Source organism: Ooceraea biroi, chromosome 13 (assembly GCF_003672135.1).
Source record: "Ooceraea biroi isolate clonal line C1 chromosome 13, Obir_v5.4, whole genome shotgun sequence".
In the NCBI taxonomy this organism is placed as follows: domain Eukaryota; kingdom Metazoa; phylum Arthropoda; class Insecta; order Hymenoptera; family Formicidae; genus Ooceraea; species Ooceraea biroi.
Genome location: NC_039518.1, coordinates 4659636 through 4675448, shown reverse-complemented (window position 1 = coordinate 4675448; position 15813 = coordinate 4659636). Strand labels below are relative to the sequence as shown.

Here is a 15813-nt window from a genome sequence, read left to right as displayed (position 1 = left end):
ACGGTAATGTCTCGCGCCAATCAAATAGTACATTGTACTGCACTGTGTAGTGAGGGTGCGTTCCACTTAATACTCTCAACGACCGCGAACATCATTAGAAGTTGAGTGAGAATGTGAAGGAAGACTCAGGCGGGCGATCCGACCGCAGCCGAGGAAGTGTTATTGTTTTAGTTCGTCGTTAAATAACCTATTCCATTGAGTGAGATTGAATATAATGTAAGTAACCTATACATTTTAAGAACTTCCACGATTACCCTCAGGCAATCGCAGAAATTGAAAACTTGCTTCTTGGTGAACTAGCGGAGACGATGACGTCCATCGATCGACATTAACCAAGTTTTATTTGAAAACATCATCGATGGACTTAATGATGCATCCGCGATGCAAGTAATTCTCTAAGTTAAATACATCTCTCTGGAAAAGTTATTTTAGACATTCTAATTTTCTATATACGGTTTTGTACTTTTGCAGCCAGGACAATTGGTCGATGGTCGAAATGTCTCGCACATAGACGAGAAAAAAGATTACCAGAACCATTTCTAGTTTCGCGAGAGATTATTGTAGAGAAATAATCTATCGCACAAAGAAGTTCACTGAATACTTTACGAAATCCTTTTACGGAGGAGGAAATGCTTCGAGTGCACTCCCAGAATAGCGTGTAGTAAGTTGAAGAATAAAATCAGTCGAGCATCCGACTTTTAGTCTCGCGATATTATTTGACAGATCGTGAATGGTGAGCCGTTTGAATAAAAATAAATCTATTTTGTTTTCAGTGAGCAGGAGGCGCAATTTGTACAGGATCGTATAACAGGCGTGGAGAAGCACTTTGCTGAACTATGCAAGATATTACAGCGTTTACCAGGAAAGCGGCCAGGTAATGACCGGCTAACTCTCGATTATTTTTCCTCAGCGATACACACGGACCCTTCACTCGCTATCGCTTCGACGTAAAACCTCATTTCCATTTATTATTCACCAGCAATATTATTTTCAGACTGCGCGATAAAAGTGACGAGCTTGCAAACAATAATACAGGTCTATGGTGATTCGGAAACTATAAATCGATCCATGAGTACTGGATTGGCGAACTTTTCAACAACGTTATCAGTCGTCGGTGATTATAGGTAAAAACGATTCTTAAAATTACATATCTTTCACGAAAATAATTAACAAATAAACAATTTACCTCAATTTAAATTTATTTACTCGGACAAATAAACTATTCATTGTCTTTCTATATTAAATATAAAATTTACCTTTCAACATGCTGATAAAGTGCAACATTATGTTTCATCATTTTAATTTTTTTACCATCGAAATTATTAATTTTAGAGATGCAGAATACAAAGATACAATACAAAGATTGGACGCCAAAATAATTGCGCCTCTTTCACAGTACGCAATGATTTGCAAGCATGCATGCGATGATGTAAAAAATACCTTCGCAGCACGCGACAGAGAATTCACAGGACGAAGGCAATTGGACAAAATTCGAGAAAGAAACCCTAGGAATCGTCAAATGGTAGTATCCTTACAATTAAAACCTCATTTTATAAGCATCACTTAATTTCAATCGTGATTTCATTAATTCCATGGCTTTCGTAATTGTAAATCGAAAGATCATTTAGACGATAAATAAAATTGCGCAATAAATATATTGATGAAATCATTTCAAACTAATATAACTATGTTACTCAAGTATCTCTTGTTACAATTAGTCACAAGCCGAGTCTGAACTGATGAAAGCATCCGTTGAGATGTCCCGAGTGGTCAAGGGATTGGAGGAGCAGATCAACTCGTCCGAGCGACGAAAGCTGCATGATTTGAAATCTGTACTATTGGATTTCGTCACCATCGAACTGAGGTTTCACAGAAAGGCTCGTGAACTTCTGACTAAAGCGTACCAAGATATCGTATCCATCGACGAGATTAAAGATCTTGAGGTGAGATCTCGAGAACATTTTTTACTAAATTTCTTCAAATCGTGTGATTATTTTCATATATCATGTATAAGTGTAGTTGATTTAACATGCTTTTAACATGCAGGACTAACGTAATAACGTATCGATAATATTGTTTAACCAAATCACGCGATTATGTACAGGAATTTAGAGAAACAATGCGCGCCCCTGACTCCGTCACAAGGCTGGACACAGTAAACAGAACGTCGTTTCGACACGCTTATTCCTTAACGAACTTAGCTAACCGATTTGCATCCTCTCCTGCAACACTGTAGAAATTGGCTAATCGAGAAGCCGAGTCTGCTGTAAGCTCAATAATTTTCATTTAACGTGTGAGTCGTTCTACTATTCCATTCTTGAATCTTTAACGATGAATGCTTCCAGGATTCCGTACAAACCGGATTCACCAATTCATCCGAGTCGGTTCAAGTCGAGGAATACGCGGACAGCACGGAGGAAACGGAATCAGAATCGATTCGAGAGAAGCCTGTGAGAACTAGGCATAAGTCTATGTAACTTCATATATCATCGTCCATAATATATCGCATACCTTCGAAAATGAATTGAACGAAGTAAATTTTATTTACACACATTACTTACTTTTGAAAAATACTCGATTTGTACTTTAGATAGATATAAATGTCTATGAATAGTTGTTTAAGATGGAACAATAATTCAATATAACAGTTTTAATAAAAGAAGAGGTTCCTGAATCATTTTGACGCCAAGAATTATAATGTCTAGTAATCAATGTATGTATTATGAGTTACGTTATATTAAAGTTGTGTTATTTAAACTGTAATCCTCATTCACTTTTTGATAGCTCAGTCAATCGTAATAAAGATAATTCAAAGCAATAAAAAAAGTACAGTTTTATAGAAAAGTGTAAGTATATTTTTTATAATATAACAAAAGGATATCTCATGCATGCTTATCTTTCCTCCACATGATTGTATGGCTATTCCAGATACTTTGGATGAGTGGTCACTTGTTAGATTAGTATATTGAAGAAAGGGATGAGCCTATTTATCACCTTCTTATTAAGGATTTATATGGCACATTAATAGTACGAATATTACTGAGTAATATTACTAATAAGTAAATGCAGCTTTCACAGTTATATTAATAGATAAATCAATACAATGTAAGATACATATACAATATGTATAATGCTGAAACAAATGTAAGTATTATGTTTGTTATCTGTATGTATATAAATAATATTTACATTAACAATGTTCGTTATCACGACGTGATCGACTTGAACACAGGAGCATCGATAATCGTTTTGTTAAAAGATAATAGACAGGATGAAGAGAGCGAGATTACTGCAACGTAAAGAGAAAGAAAATTAATAGAACAAAATAGAAAAACGCGCTCATTCACTATTAGGCTTTTTCTTCATCAGGAATGGCGATAGAGTATTAATATTAATTAATAATATTGGTGCGAGACACTACCATATACTACCATTATGGAATCAGAAATGGCGATAGGGTATTAATAAAGAAAACAGATATATAATGTATTTTGGGATTTATGGTAAATCTACCGATTAGCGAACCCACCTCCTATCACCTTGTCCTTGACATATATTATAGAGGTCACCCTCCTGAGTAACATTGTGTAAGTTTTAACCGTCGGTCGTTGTTTACTAAAAAGTTATTAACAAAAGAAGTTTAATGATTTTGTACGAATTTTCAGCTGTCTACGCGAACCAAGAACATAATATTGACATATATTACAAAGGTCACCTTCCCAAATAACCCGCTGTTCCGAATTACAATCATTGAATCTTAATTTAATCCGTCGTTATTCGAAATCTTCAGACAGTTCTCGAGCTCGCTTGTTTTCATGTAAGAACGCGACAAATAAGTTATTTTCGCGAACTCGATCGACTCGAAACAATGGAGCTAGCCGATCCGCTGGCTGTCCGCGACATTGACTCGAGTTTTTAGACACGTATATCTATCAAGAGCCTAACGTCCGAAGCCTTGTTGTCACCGTGTCAGTCGAGTTATCTGAGGGATTCAAAGGAAAGCGAGGTCTCGGGAACATTAATAGAGCTTTGTCAGCGCTCGCGTAAAGATCGATCTCAAACCAATTCGAGTCTCGAGCCACTCTTAACTCGCTTCGCTGTTGAGCCGCTCTCTCATTTCGACGTCCGACGCGTCTGAACGTCGTCAGGCGCGTGTCAACGATTCGTCGCTGCACAAAACCATTCGGTGTCTTTGACGAACTGCCACCTCGTGTATCGGTGCACGCGTGAAAGCTCGCCGAAACCGACGCGATCAAGAAATCCGCCGCGTCATCCGCAAGTGTTGAAGATCTCCGAAATGCGCCTACTTCGACTTGGTGCACGAATTGCAGTGAAATAAACTGACTGTTGAGTACACAAGAGTTCTCTCTCAACCTGTAACTCCCTCTTCCTCCATACGCTCGGAATCATCAGGGCTCCGAGAGCACAGTCTCGCGCTCAACGCTGGGCGGTTCCGGTATCACGAAACACCCGCACTAGGTTTTAGTCGTCGATCGTTGTTTATTAATAAGTTATTAACAAAAGAAATTTTGCAAATATAGTAGTTATTTTGAATATTGAAAGATATAAAAGACGAATATGTATATGAACGAAGGAAGGAAAGTCATTTAAAGCAGTGAATCGTTAATATATAGAATAGTTTCTTTTAATACATATAAGTACAAAGTATTCTTCACTTTAACCAGAAGCATAAACAGTTAAATACAAAGTATTCTCTGCTTTAACCTAACCTAAACTAACCTAACCTAACCTGGTTAGGTTATATTTTCCGAAACTGAAGCCTCGGACAGCTCGTTTTCAGCCCGCTTCGCGGGAGGGCGGGGGCAGAGGCTTCGCCCCCCCCCCCGCTGGAATCCGTGCAGTGTACCAGGTGATCAAAATCTGTACGGTAAAATCTGTTACACTGGTTCTGGCGGGGTGGCGGGGGGGGGGGGCCAAGCCCCTGCCTCCCGCCCTCCCGCGAAGCGGGCTGAAACCGAGCGTATGTGTCCGGGGCTCCAGTTTCGGAAAATATAACCTTTTGCTTGTTGTGGACGGCTGAAAATTCGTGCAAAATCATTAAACTTCTTTTGTTAATAACTTTTTAGTAAACAACGACCGACAGCTAAAACCTTTTGAAGGTCACTAAGGAGGGTGACTTCTATAATATATGTCAAGGACAAGGTGATAGGAGGTGGGTTCGCTAATCGGTAGATTTACCGGATTTATTATTTTTTATTAAAATATATTAAAAATTGAAGTACTGCACGTTTACGACACGCCCGCCACGGCCGCCACGTCCGCCGCGCTCGCCACGCCACGGGTGGCGGCCAGAGCGTCTCCATCGTTCTGAAACAAATAATTTATATTAATATATGTAGACACTGCCGGGATTTAGTTGCACATTTCTAACCTATTTCGTTGTCAACTCCTACTGTCCCCCTCTTGCGCGTATTGTAATTGTATTTCTAATCTAGCGGCATGTATGTTTATGTTTATTAGCGTCCGGTACCTCGTTTCTAAAGCCCGGTGTCCACGATGCTAGAAATCGGTCCGAGTTCTCGGTCCCAGATCTCAGACAATAATGTTTACACTCGAACAAACATAGATAGCGCTGTAATCGAGTTACGATTCTAATTTCAATCTGTGTCATATGTACCAACATGAACGCCAAATCGAACAAAATACTAAGTTCTAACCTTAAAAAGAAATTGTAAATGCTTCGTTTGTATGGTTTGTGTATAGTGTGATTCTATTCTGAAACAGTAAGTATAAATAAATATTTTTAATCGCGTTTTTTTAGTAAGATTTGTAAATTGTATGATACATTATTTTTCAGCAACGACAATAATTTATGTGTTTTGATTTTCAGAAATTTAATACAATACGAAATCTTCGAAAAATTATATTAAAATTGTGTACTCATATTTTGTCTGCTACAATGTCTGTTAAATTGAAGCAATTAATCGCAATTGCTTCACTAGTTGAAATTGTGGAGGAAGAAGAAAAGGATACAATAAAGAAAGTACGAGAAAAAAAACGTCGTCGAATATGGACACGGGAATGGATATCCTGAAGAAATCGCAAATTACGAGGCACAATTAATTTAGCTCATATAGAGCTGAGAAATGAGGATGCTGATTATTTTCAAAGGTTTTTTAGATTGCGACATGATTTATTTGATCGACTTCTGGAACTAGTAACACCTTATATACAACGTCAAAATACTAATATGAGAGAATGTATATCTCTTAAGGAACGATTGTCACTAACTCTGAGATTTTTGGCTACTGGTGAGAGTTATAGAAGTTTAGAATATTCAACAAGAATTCCAGCATGTACAATTTCTCGAATAATTCCTGAGACATGTCGTGTTATATATGAAGTTCTTCGAGACGATTACTTGCGGGTAAATAAGAATTTACAATTAATAAAGATATATTGTGACATATATATAATAAATTGTGTCTTCGAAATGCTTATTATTGAATAATGTATTTAATGATTTTTATAGATACCAACTACAACTGCTGAATGGGAAGAAATAGCAAATAAGTATCTTGAAATGTGGAACGTTCGAAATTGCATTGTTCCCTCGACGGTCGACATATAGAATTTAAAGTACCATTCCAAGATGGATCATTTTATCGAAATTATAAGGGAACGAACAGTATTGTTCTCTTAGGATTAGTCAATGCCCATTATCAATTCATGTATATCAATGTTGGTGTTAATGGTAGGGTAAACGATGGAGGGGTGTTTCGTGACAGTGACTTATCGCAATTTATAAATGATCCACAAAATACACTTAATGTGCCTAGAGATAAACCATTACCTGGTATGAATGAACCTGTTCCTTATGTCATTTTAGCTGACGCTGCCTTTCCGTTACAAAATCATATTAAAACCTTATCCATCACGAAATTTATCGTATAATGAGCGAATATATAACTATAGATTAAGTAGATGTAGAAGAATCGTCGAAAATACGTTCGGTATTTTAGCAAACAGATTTCGCGTTCTTTTAACACAAATTTACCTTCCTGTTGGGACAGTTCAACAAATAACTCTTGCATGTTGTGCTTTACACAATTATCTTTCTAAAGAAAATGCTACTTACTTACTTGGAGCTGTAGACTTTGAAAATGTAGAAGATCGAGATGTACTACATGCTCCATGGAGAAATGGTAACGTACAGTTGCGCAATTTAGAAATTATTAATGTAAGACCTAACAGAAATGTAATGCATATTCGTAACGTTTTTAAAGAATATTTCAACAGCGTTGGGAGAGTGGAATGGCAAGATTTTATGGTTTAAATTTCTATCAAATTTTTATATATGTACTGCTGTTTATTATAAATGTATTATATATGTATTGCTTAAACTTTTTATGTATATATTGATAAATATATAATCTTACATAATTAAATGTATTAATATTTTTTTATTATAACAAATACATAACAAAGATATATTAAACGCCTCACTATTCTTCTTCTTTTCGTCTCGAGAACTCTCTAATGCTTTAAATTAATCATACTTTTGTACCGATGCTGCAGAAAACAATATATAAGAATTCATTATGCTTAAAACTAAGATAATACTCTTTTTCATAAATATAAAAATAAAATTTTTAATATATGACAAACGTACATTAGATACATCTTTCTCTAACGTCAACGCACAAGAATCAAGCCATATCGTTCATTTCGTCTCTGTATATATTAATCACTATCTTTGGCATACGCGTATCGACATCAATAAAGAAATTAAATGAAGAACAAAACAATCTTTAATGGTTTAACCATACTTTTGCACCATTGCTGCAAAAGAACTACGTAACGAAGAATTCACAATGCTCATAATTAGGTAACGAATCGCTCTCTTTCATGAATATAAAAATAAAATTTTACATACATACCAAACTTATATTAGATGCATCCTTCTCAAACGCACAAGAGTCAAACCAGATCATTTATGCAATATTTGTGTATATTAATCACTATCTTCAATATCAATTAGATTTATAATTTTTCTCTGTAATCGTTTCAGTTTCTTTTGGTCCGAAATTTTACGCAATTCACTTTCTATGTATAAAATCCAATGTTTTATACCATTTGGTTTTTCAGTTTCTGATATTGACTGAAGCGATTTGGAAGCTATTGTCCAAAAATTATTTTTGTCTGTACAAGTTTCGTTCGAATCTACAGATTTTTTTCTTTTTTTTAATTAGCGATGCAATATTGCTTGATGTACTTGAATTAATACTGCATGATGGTGACTGAACATTTGGATTGGTGTTTTCTGTAAAATAAAATTAAAGTAAATTATAGAATATATTGTAAGTATAAAAATATGAAATGTATAAAAATTTTTTAATACCGCTATCATAATCTGTGTTTAAAATATTACAGACATCTCGAAATTGTAAATCTTCAATCTCATTTTTCGGTGTCTCATGTTCTAATAATTCCGATTGAGAGTTGGAAATCTACAAATTATCATAATTTTTATTTAATATAATTTATTTAATTATAATTTGGTTGTAAATTTAAATAATTAAATAATTTATACTCGCCATTATAGAAGATTCTCCTTTTCTTTGAGTAATGCGAGGATTCAAAAAACTCATATCCTCGAACAACCACCAAGTTGGTGTATATATATCATCAGTTGATGCACCGCTTGATTTTGATTGCTTTATTTTATTTAGTTGCTCTAGATATTGCGACCTTAAATTATTAATTTTCTTTTTCGCAATGTCAACTGTTAACGGTTGTCCCGTCAAATCTGTATATTGTTTACATATTATTTGAAGAGCTTTATCTCGTTTCATGCGATTATAATATTCAGCACACTTGGTGACATATAGACAAGGATGTTGTTGATATAACATCAACAAAATCTTTACATTATCCTTATTATCCATATTCAAAAAATAATTTCCTACAAATGAATTATTGTTTTTTTAATAATAATACAAAGTGATCGTAGTGCTGTGTGGGTCACTGGTGATTTACAAATATTACACTATATATTATATTTATGTATCCGCACATAACGTTAAAACATTTCATAATTGTTTCTTTTTACAACCAGAATACCAAATGGTCTAAATGGACAATTCAGCGTCCATCACCGGTGATGCACATAGTACATATTAAGAAAAAATACCTTGAAAGAATTCGAGATCTATTTATCGATTCATTATGCTAGAATTCAGCAAATTAAACAAAACATATATAGAGATACATATATTGGTTAATAGGTAATGTGCGAGATCCAACTGTCGTGGTCGGACTCCGGCTCTGACGGCTGATTCCGTTCGGAAGAGAACGTGCGACGGGAAAAGTGACCACTCGGTGATCACGGCAAGGACTGGGGCGTGTGACTGGAGTTAACTAAGTCCGCGGAATGTTCGTGTACCAGGTTTATTATAACACCGTCGACAAAACAGACGAACAAAAAGCCAGGCACGGATGGTCTCGAGAGAACGCGAATCTGCGTGCTTGGATCGTCCGTCGAAGATATCGAGCGTAGATCGGGAACGCGCGTCTCTGCTACAGTGGAACACGCGCCGTGGTTCCACGGATGCACGCCGAACTCGATCTCGAGAACTTCGAACGATTTACCGGGCGGCCGAACGTTGGCGAAAATATATGAATACTGTCTGCGACCAAGATTCGTTCGCGAACGAGGCTGAATCTTCTCTGGCTTTGTTCTCGACGAGCGATCGACAGCGACGTCGCCTGTTTGTCGCCTTCGGTGGAGAAAAATAGGCAGACGCGACCAAACAAGAGAGCTCTTTCGTCTCTGTCCATCGCACGTGAGGATTTAAGCCGTGCGAGCGAGATCGTCGGGGTTCGCGCCCGTCCGAGGTCAATTTTCGATCGCGAACGACGCAAATATTGTTAGATCCGGATAGCGCTCGACAAACATCTGGTGCTCGATTGGCCACGCAAGACTCGACGAAATTTTAATCGAAGACTAATTAACCAAAATGGTTTGACCGTGGTCCGGATCCCGAACAGGTAACATACCTTTGTAATTACGTTCTCTTGTGTCTGAAGAATTCCTGCAACGCATAAGATTTCCTTCGTCCTTAATAAAATCCAGTCCACCTATAAAAATGTTTTTAAATGGATTTTTGTCAAGTTAAAATTATATTAAATAAAGTTACTTCTTTATATTCCTAATTTAACTAATTTAACATTATATACTTACTAAAAAGGAATTTCTTGACCATGACTGCACCTGACTGGACCCATGACTGACAATAAAAATAGAATAAGGTTGGCAATAAGAATTAAGTCGATGTGAAACTAGTAAAAGTCTAGTAACTATTACGGGAAAATGGGACGGCATGCATTTTTTCGTTCGAGATTTTCATTCGAGATTTGCATCTGAGTTGCTAATGTCCATGATCCGAGTTCTAGTAACTTTTTCTCGGACCGAGAACTCGGATCGTGGACACCAGGATTTAGATACGCGCGGTAAGAGGGGGACAGTGGGAGTTGACAACGAAATCGGCTCGAAATGTGCAACTAAATCCTGGCACTGATAAATTGATATATAAATATATATATATTTTATATACTTACTCGGTAAAATCTTTCCCTCCGCTGTCATCCGAACCGGGGCCGCTGTCGCCGGAGGGGCCGTGGCCGTTGTCGCCGGGGCCACTGTCGTCGGGGCCGCTGTTGCCAGACGAAATCCCGTTAACACAGGCGGTGGTGGTGGTGGCAGTAACTACGGTGGTAGCGGCGGTGGTAACGGTGGTGATACATGCGCCGCTACCACCTGTGTTAACAGGAACATAGGCGAAATAGACGAATCTGAATATTCTACGTCAATAGCTGCAATAAAATACATATATATTGTATGTGTGTGAATAAATTGTACAATAAATAAATATTTTATAAAATATAATGTATAAGATATCAACTCACGTCCTTCCTCCATGGTTCTCTCTTTCAATATGGTCGCTTCGTCTTTCTAGCTGTAGCGTTACCGCAACGAATCATAAGGCAATTGTTTCTTTGTGGCGCATTTTCACATATTGCATCCTAATGAACCAATAGCGCGCGGGCACCGCGGACGTGGGGGGCGCAGCGGGCGCGTCATTAATATTAAATACTTTATACAAAACCCAAAACCCACAAATAAATATATTATATTCTATCAAGAGACATGGTAGTGTCTCGCACCAATATTATTAATTAATATTAATACCCTATCGCCATTCCTGATGAAAAAAAAGCCTAATAGTGAATGAGCGCGTTTTTCTATCTTGTTCTATTAATTTTCTTTCTCTTTACGTTGCAGTAATCTCGCTCTCTTCATCCTGTCTATTATCTTTTAACAAAACGATTATCGATGCTCCTGTGTTCAAGTCGATCACGTCGTGATAACGAACATTGTTAATGTAAATATTATTTATATACATACAGATAACAAACATAATACTTACATTTGTTTCAGCATTATACATATTGTATATGTATCTTACATTGTATTGATTTATCTATTAATATAACTGTGAAAGCTGCATTTACTTATTAGTAATATTACTCAGTAATATTCGTACTATTAATGTGCCATATAAATCCTTAATAAGAAGGTGATAAATAGGCTCATCCCTTTCTTCAATATACTAATCTAACAAGTGACCACTCATCCAAAGTATCTGGAATAGCCATACAATCATGTGGAGGAAAGATAAGCATGCATGAGATATCCTTTTGTTATATTATAAAAAATAAACTTACACTTTTCTATAAAACTGTACTTTTTCTATTGCTTTGAATGATCAAGAGACACGGTAGTGTCTCGCGCCAAGTATACGCGCAGCGAGACCGCACCGTGACTCTTTTACGCGAAGCGACGCTTTCGCAGACACTCAGATTATTAGATCTCAATAACCGCTGAACGGATCAACCTCTAAGTAGACTCAATGGATAGTTTGGGGTCGAATTATATAATAAGTGTTTTTATTTTTCTTGTACGTGCCCTATGAGCGGAGATATGGCAATGCAAAGTCTGAAATTGGAAAATTTCATTTAAGAAACGTCGTCGTCGTCGTCGTCGTCGTCGTTTGTACAGTTCGTTCTTTTTCGTCAAGATGGCAGCAGCTCCGTTTATACTGTAGGGATTTGGTGACATTATATTTACACTTTTGGTACTACACCATATTACACTTTTAGTTGAGTTGTCTATCTAGACTTTATATACTCCTAGTTACTTTTAACTTCCTTGGCGCGAAGTTTCGCCTTTGTTATTCAGTTACTGTTACACGACACAGTTCTTCGGAAACCTCCGAACCACACACAAGCTTATACGAGTGTACGCGAGTGATACCAATAAAACTATCATTAACAATTACATTGAGTCTTTATTAATTCTCCATTCGTGCTAACGCTACAACTGGTGACCCCGACGTGATCGCGAAGAAAGACATTTTCCGTAACGTCGCACTTAAGTGGAGGTCGCAATTCGCTCGTGTTGTAAAAATTCGCTCGTGTCGTAAAAGCTCGCTCGTGTCATAAAAGCTCGCTCGTGTCGTTAAAACTCGCTCGTGTTGTGCAAACGCATTCGTGTTATCACCGTGTTTTTGCCGACAAGAAAAGCAGAACGCGTGACCGGGTCTATGAACGATAATCGCATATTGAGATCGGGATTCTCATACAACCCCGCGAAAGTTCCTGCGAGAAACATGAGTGTGGTGCATTCTCCTAACAAAAGCAAACCAGGAGAGCAACCCGGAGAAGAAACGAAGGGCGCAGAACAACTTGAAAGCAGCCTCATCGAACTGGATAACGGCAGCCATCTTGGTGAAGCCGCGAAGAAGGACCAGCAAGGCCGCCATTTTGGTGAATCTTCTCAGCAACAAAATTACTTCGCTCCCGCGATGGAAAATCGACAAGAGGACGCAACAACCTCGAGAACCACAGCACAGGTGTTGCCTGAACTGCCGTGTCATTATTTTCCACTGGAAACGCCGCACACTGGCAATGCAACGTACCGTAGTTACACCGAATACAAGGTAACGTTACGCAAATTTAAATCTACCACCAACGTGCGTGCATGGTTCGAAATCGCTGAAAATGAATTTCGCGAACGGAAGACATCGGAAGCGGATAAATTCACCGCATTGGTATCCAGCCTCGACGACGACATTTACGAGAGCATGTGTAGCGCGATTGCGGGACTTCCCTCAGCTCGCCGATACCAATCATTAAGGATGTTACTCGTAGAGCATTATTCCTTGACGCGAGGACAAGAGCTGCGGAAATTGCTATCCGGCTTATCCATCAAAGATAAAAAACCTTCGCGACTACTCGCGGAAATGAGATCTCTGGCCGGCCCTGGAAGAATCGATGACGAGGATTTTAAAACGTTATTCTTGGAATATCTTCCGAGCGACGTACGCATGATACTACAAGTTGTTCCCGGAGATGTTAACGCATTAGCCGCCGTAGTCGATAAAATAATGGAACATCGACCACCAGACGATAATTGCGAACTAGTGGCAATTCAACAGCCGGAACACGATCTTGCCAATAAAATAGCGGAACTCACGAAACAATTGAATAAGTTGAAGGCGCGTAACGAGCCGACATCTTGTTTATGTTCCCGCCCGCGTTCGCGTTCGCGCACGCGCACCAGTGCGGATTCGAAACGGACGCGTAGTCGTTCGCGCAAACCAAAAGTCTGCGCTATTACCACAGACAGTTCGGAAAGATGGCGAAGAAATGTACCGAACCGTGCGAATGGCCGAAAGAAAAAGCTGACAAACAAACGTCGGAAAACTAACGCAGCCGTCGTTAGCCTCGGCGACAAGCGACGGTAGCAACTCTTCTCGCCGACCATTTATAGTTGACAAACAATCTGGACTTCGTTTCCTGATCGATACAGGGGCGGAAGTCTCAGTCGTCCCACCACGTCCTTCAGATCCAACCAGTTGCGTCAAAGGCACATTGTATGCTGCCAACGGCTCACGCATTAACACCTATGGCGAACGAGCAATGTTATTAGATTTCGGACTTCGCAGACCGATCCGTTGTCTCTGTTTCATCGCGCAGGTACCATACGCTATCCTAGGAGCCGATATGTTGTATCAACACAATTTCACGTTGAATCTTCGTTCACCGACACTCAAAGATAAAGAAACGGGACATACGGTCAAACTGCAAGTGGACAAGGCACCGTACACTGGAATATCTAATTTCAACAAGAATATTCCCATGACCGACATTCTTACGGAATTTTCGAACCTTACCAAACCTGCCACGGTCATTATCAAACCTCAGCACACCGTCAAACATCACATCGAGACGTTCGGACAGCCAATATTTGAGCGACCGCGACGTCTTCACCCGGAGAGGTTAAAAGCAGCAAAAGTTGAATTCCAGTTTGTGATAGATCAAGGTTATTGCCGACCATCGAACAGCCAATGGGCTAGTCCCCTTTACATGGTCAAAAAGAAGGATGGCAGTTGGCGTCCGTGTGGTGATTATCGTCGGTTGAACGCACAAACATTACCCGACAGATATCCGATCACTCAAATCCATGACTTTTCATCAATATTACATGGAAAGACTATATTTTCCACAATTGATCTATCTCGAGCATACCATCAAATACCCGTGGCTGATGAAGACATTCCCAAAACACCAGTCACAACACCATTTGGTCTTTTCGAGTTTCTGGTAATGCCATTTGGTCTTCGCAACGCAGCCCAAACATTACAACGATTTATCAATCAGGTTTTGGCAGGACTCGATTTCGTCTTCCCATACATCGACGAATTTCTCGTCGCTTCTTCGTCCTTAGAAGAACATCGACAACATCTACGAATTATATTCAGTCGATTGAGAGATCACGGATTACGTATCAACGCCGACAAATGCACTTTTGGAGCAGAGTCGGTGGAATTTTTAGGATACAAGATCTCTAGCAGCGGATCCACACCATTGCCGAGCAAAGTCAAAACAATACTCGACTTTGAGAAACCTCAAACAGTCCAAGGACTTCGCAGATTTTTATGGGCAATTAACTTTTATCATCGTTTTATTCCAAACGCTGCAGAGACGCAGATTCCGTTAAACAAGTATCTCAAGGACAGCAAGAAGAACGATAAACGACTAATCGAATGGACTACGGAAGCCCTCGAAGCTTTCGAGAAGGTGGAGCAGCAGCTGGCCAACGCAACTTTATTAGCACATCCAGCACCTAACGCCAAGATGCGATTGACGACGGACACATCAGAAATAGCTATGGGCGCAGTATTAGAGCGATTGCTCTAATACTGCGCCCATAGCTATTTCTGATGTGTCCGTCGTCAATCTATTAATAATACCGACTGGAATCCATTAGCGTTCTTTTCACGAAAGTTCTCTACAGCACAAACTAAATATAGCACCTACGACAGGGAACTTACAGCCATTTATCACGCAACCAAGTTTTTTCGACCCTTGATTAAAGGCTACGCTGATATCGAAATTCGAACGGATCACAAGCCACTGACGTATGCATTTTCGCAGAAGTCAGATAAGGCTTCTCCCATTCAACTCCGTCAACTCAATCTGATCGGACAATTTACGACAAGGATTACTTACATTAAAGGACAAGAGAATACAGTGGCCGACACCCTCTCAGGAATGGATGCATTCCGACTTCCATCAATCATTAATTTCGAGGATTTGTCGAAAGCTCAACTGGATCAAGAGCTTGCCGCACTTCTCAACAACAATCAAACATCATTGAAGTTTCAAAGACTTACTTTTGGTCCAGATCATCAGGCACTTTACTGTGACGTTTCAACTCACGACATC

At 38.7% G+C, this 15813-nt stretch overlaps 2 protein-coding genes and 1 non-coding gene across 3 annotated transcripts; 2 read left to right on the top strand and 1 right to left on the bottom strand.

Moving 5' to 3' along the window:
• Positions 1–312: 312 nt before the first annotated feature.
• LOC105281488 lies at positions 313–3263 on the top strand. Its single transcript, XR_003407361.1, has 7 exons — positions 313–661; positions 774–874; positions 995–1124; positions 1333–1522; positions 1719–1943; positions 2105–2266; positions 2346–3263. It is a non-coding gene; the product is annotated as a protein FAM92A (transcript).
• Positions 3264–6196: 2933 nt separating this feature from the next.
• On the top strand, positions 6197–6810 carry LOC113563189. Its single transcript, XM_026974496.1, has 2 exons — positions 6197–6388; positions 6494–6810. Exons 1-2 carry the CDS (start codon positions 6212–6214, stop codon positions 6590–6592), a joined length of 276 nt encoding a protein of 91 aa, XP_026830297.1. The 5' UTR covers positions 6197–6211; the 3' UTR covers positions 6593–6810.
• Positions 6811–7586: 776 nt separating this feature from the next.
• Positions 7587–10315, bottom strand: LOC109611167. Its single transcript, XM_026974644.1, has 5 exons — positions 10205–10315; positions 10021–10101; positions 8559–8926; positions 8363–8471; positions 7587–8284 (listed from the first exon to the last, which is right to left on the bottom strand). The coding sequence occupies exons 1-5, from the start codon at positions 10224–10226 to the stop codon at positions 8154–8156; spliced, it is 711 nt and encodes a 236-aa protein (XP_026830445.1). The 5' UTR covers positions 10227–10315; the 3' UTR covers positions 7587–8153.
• Positions 10316–15813: the final 5498 nt, after the last annotated feature.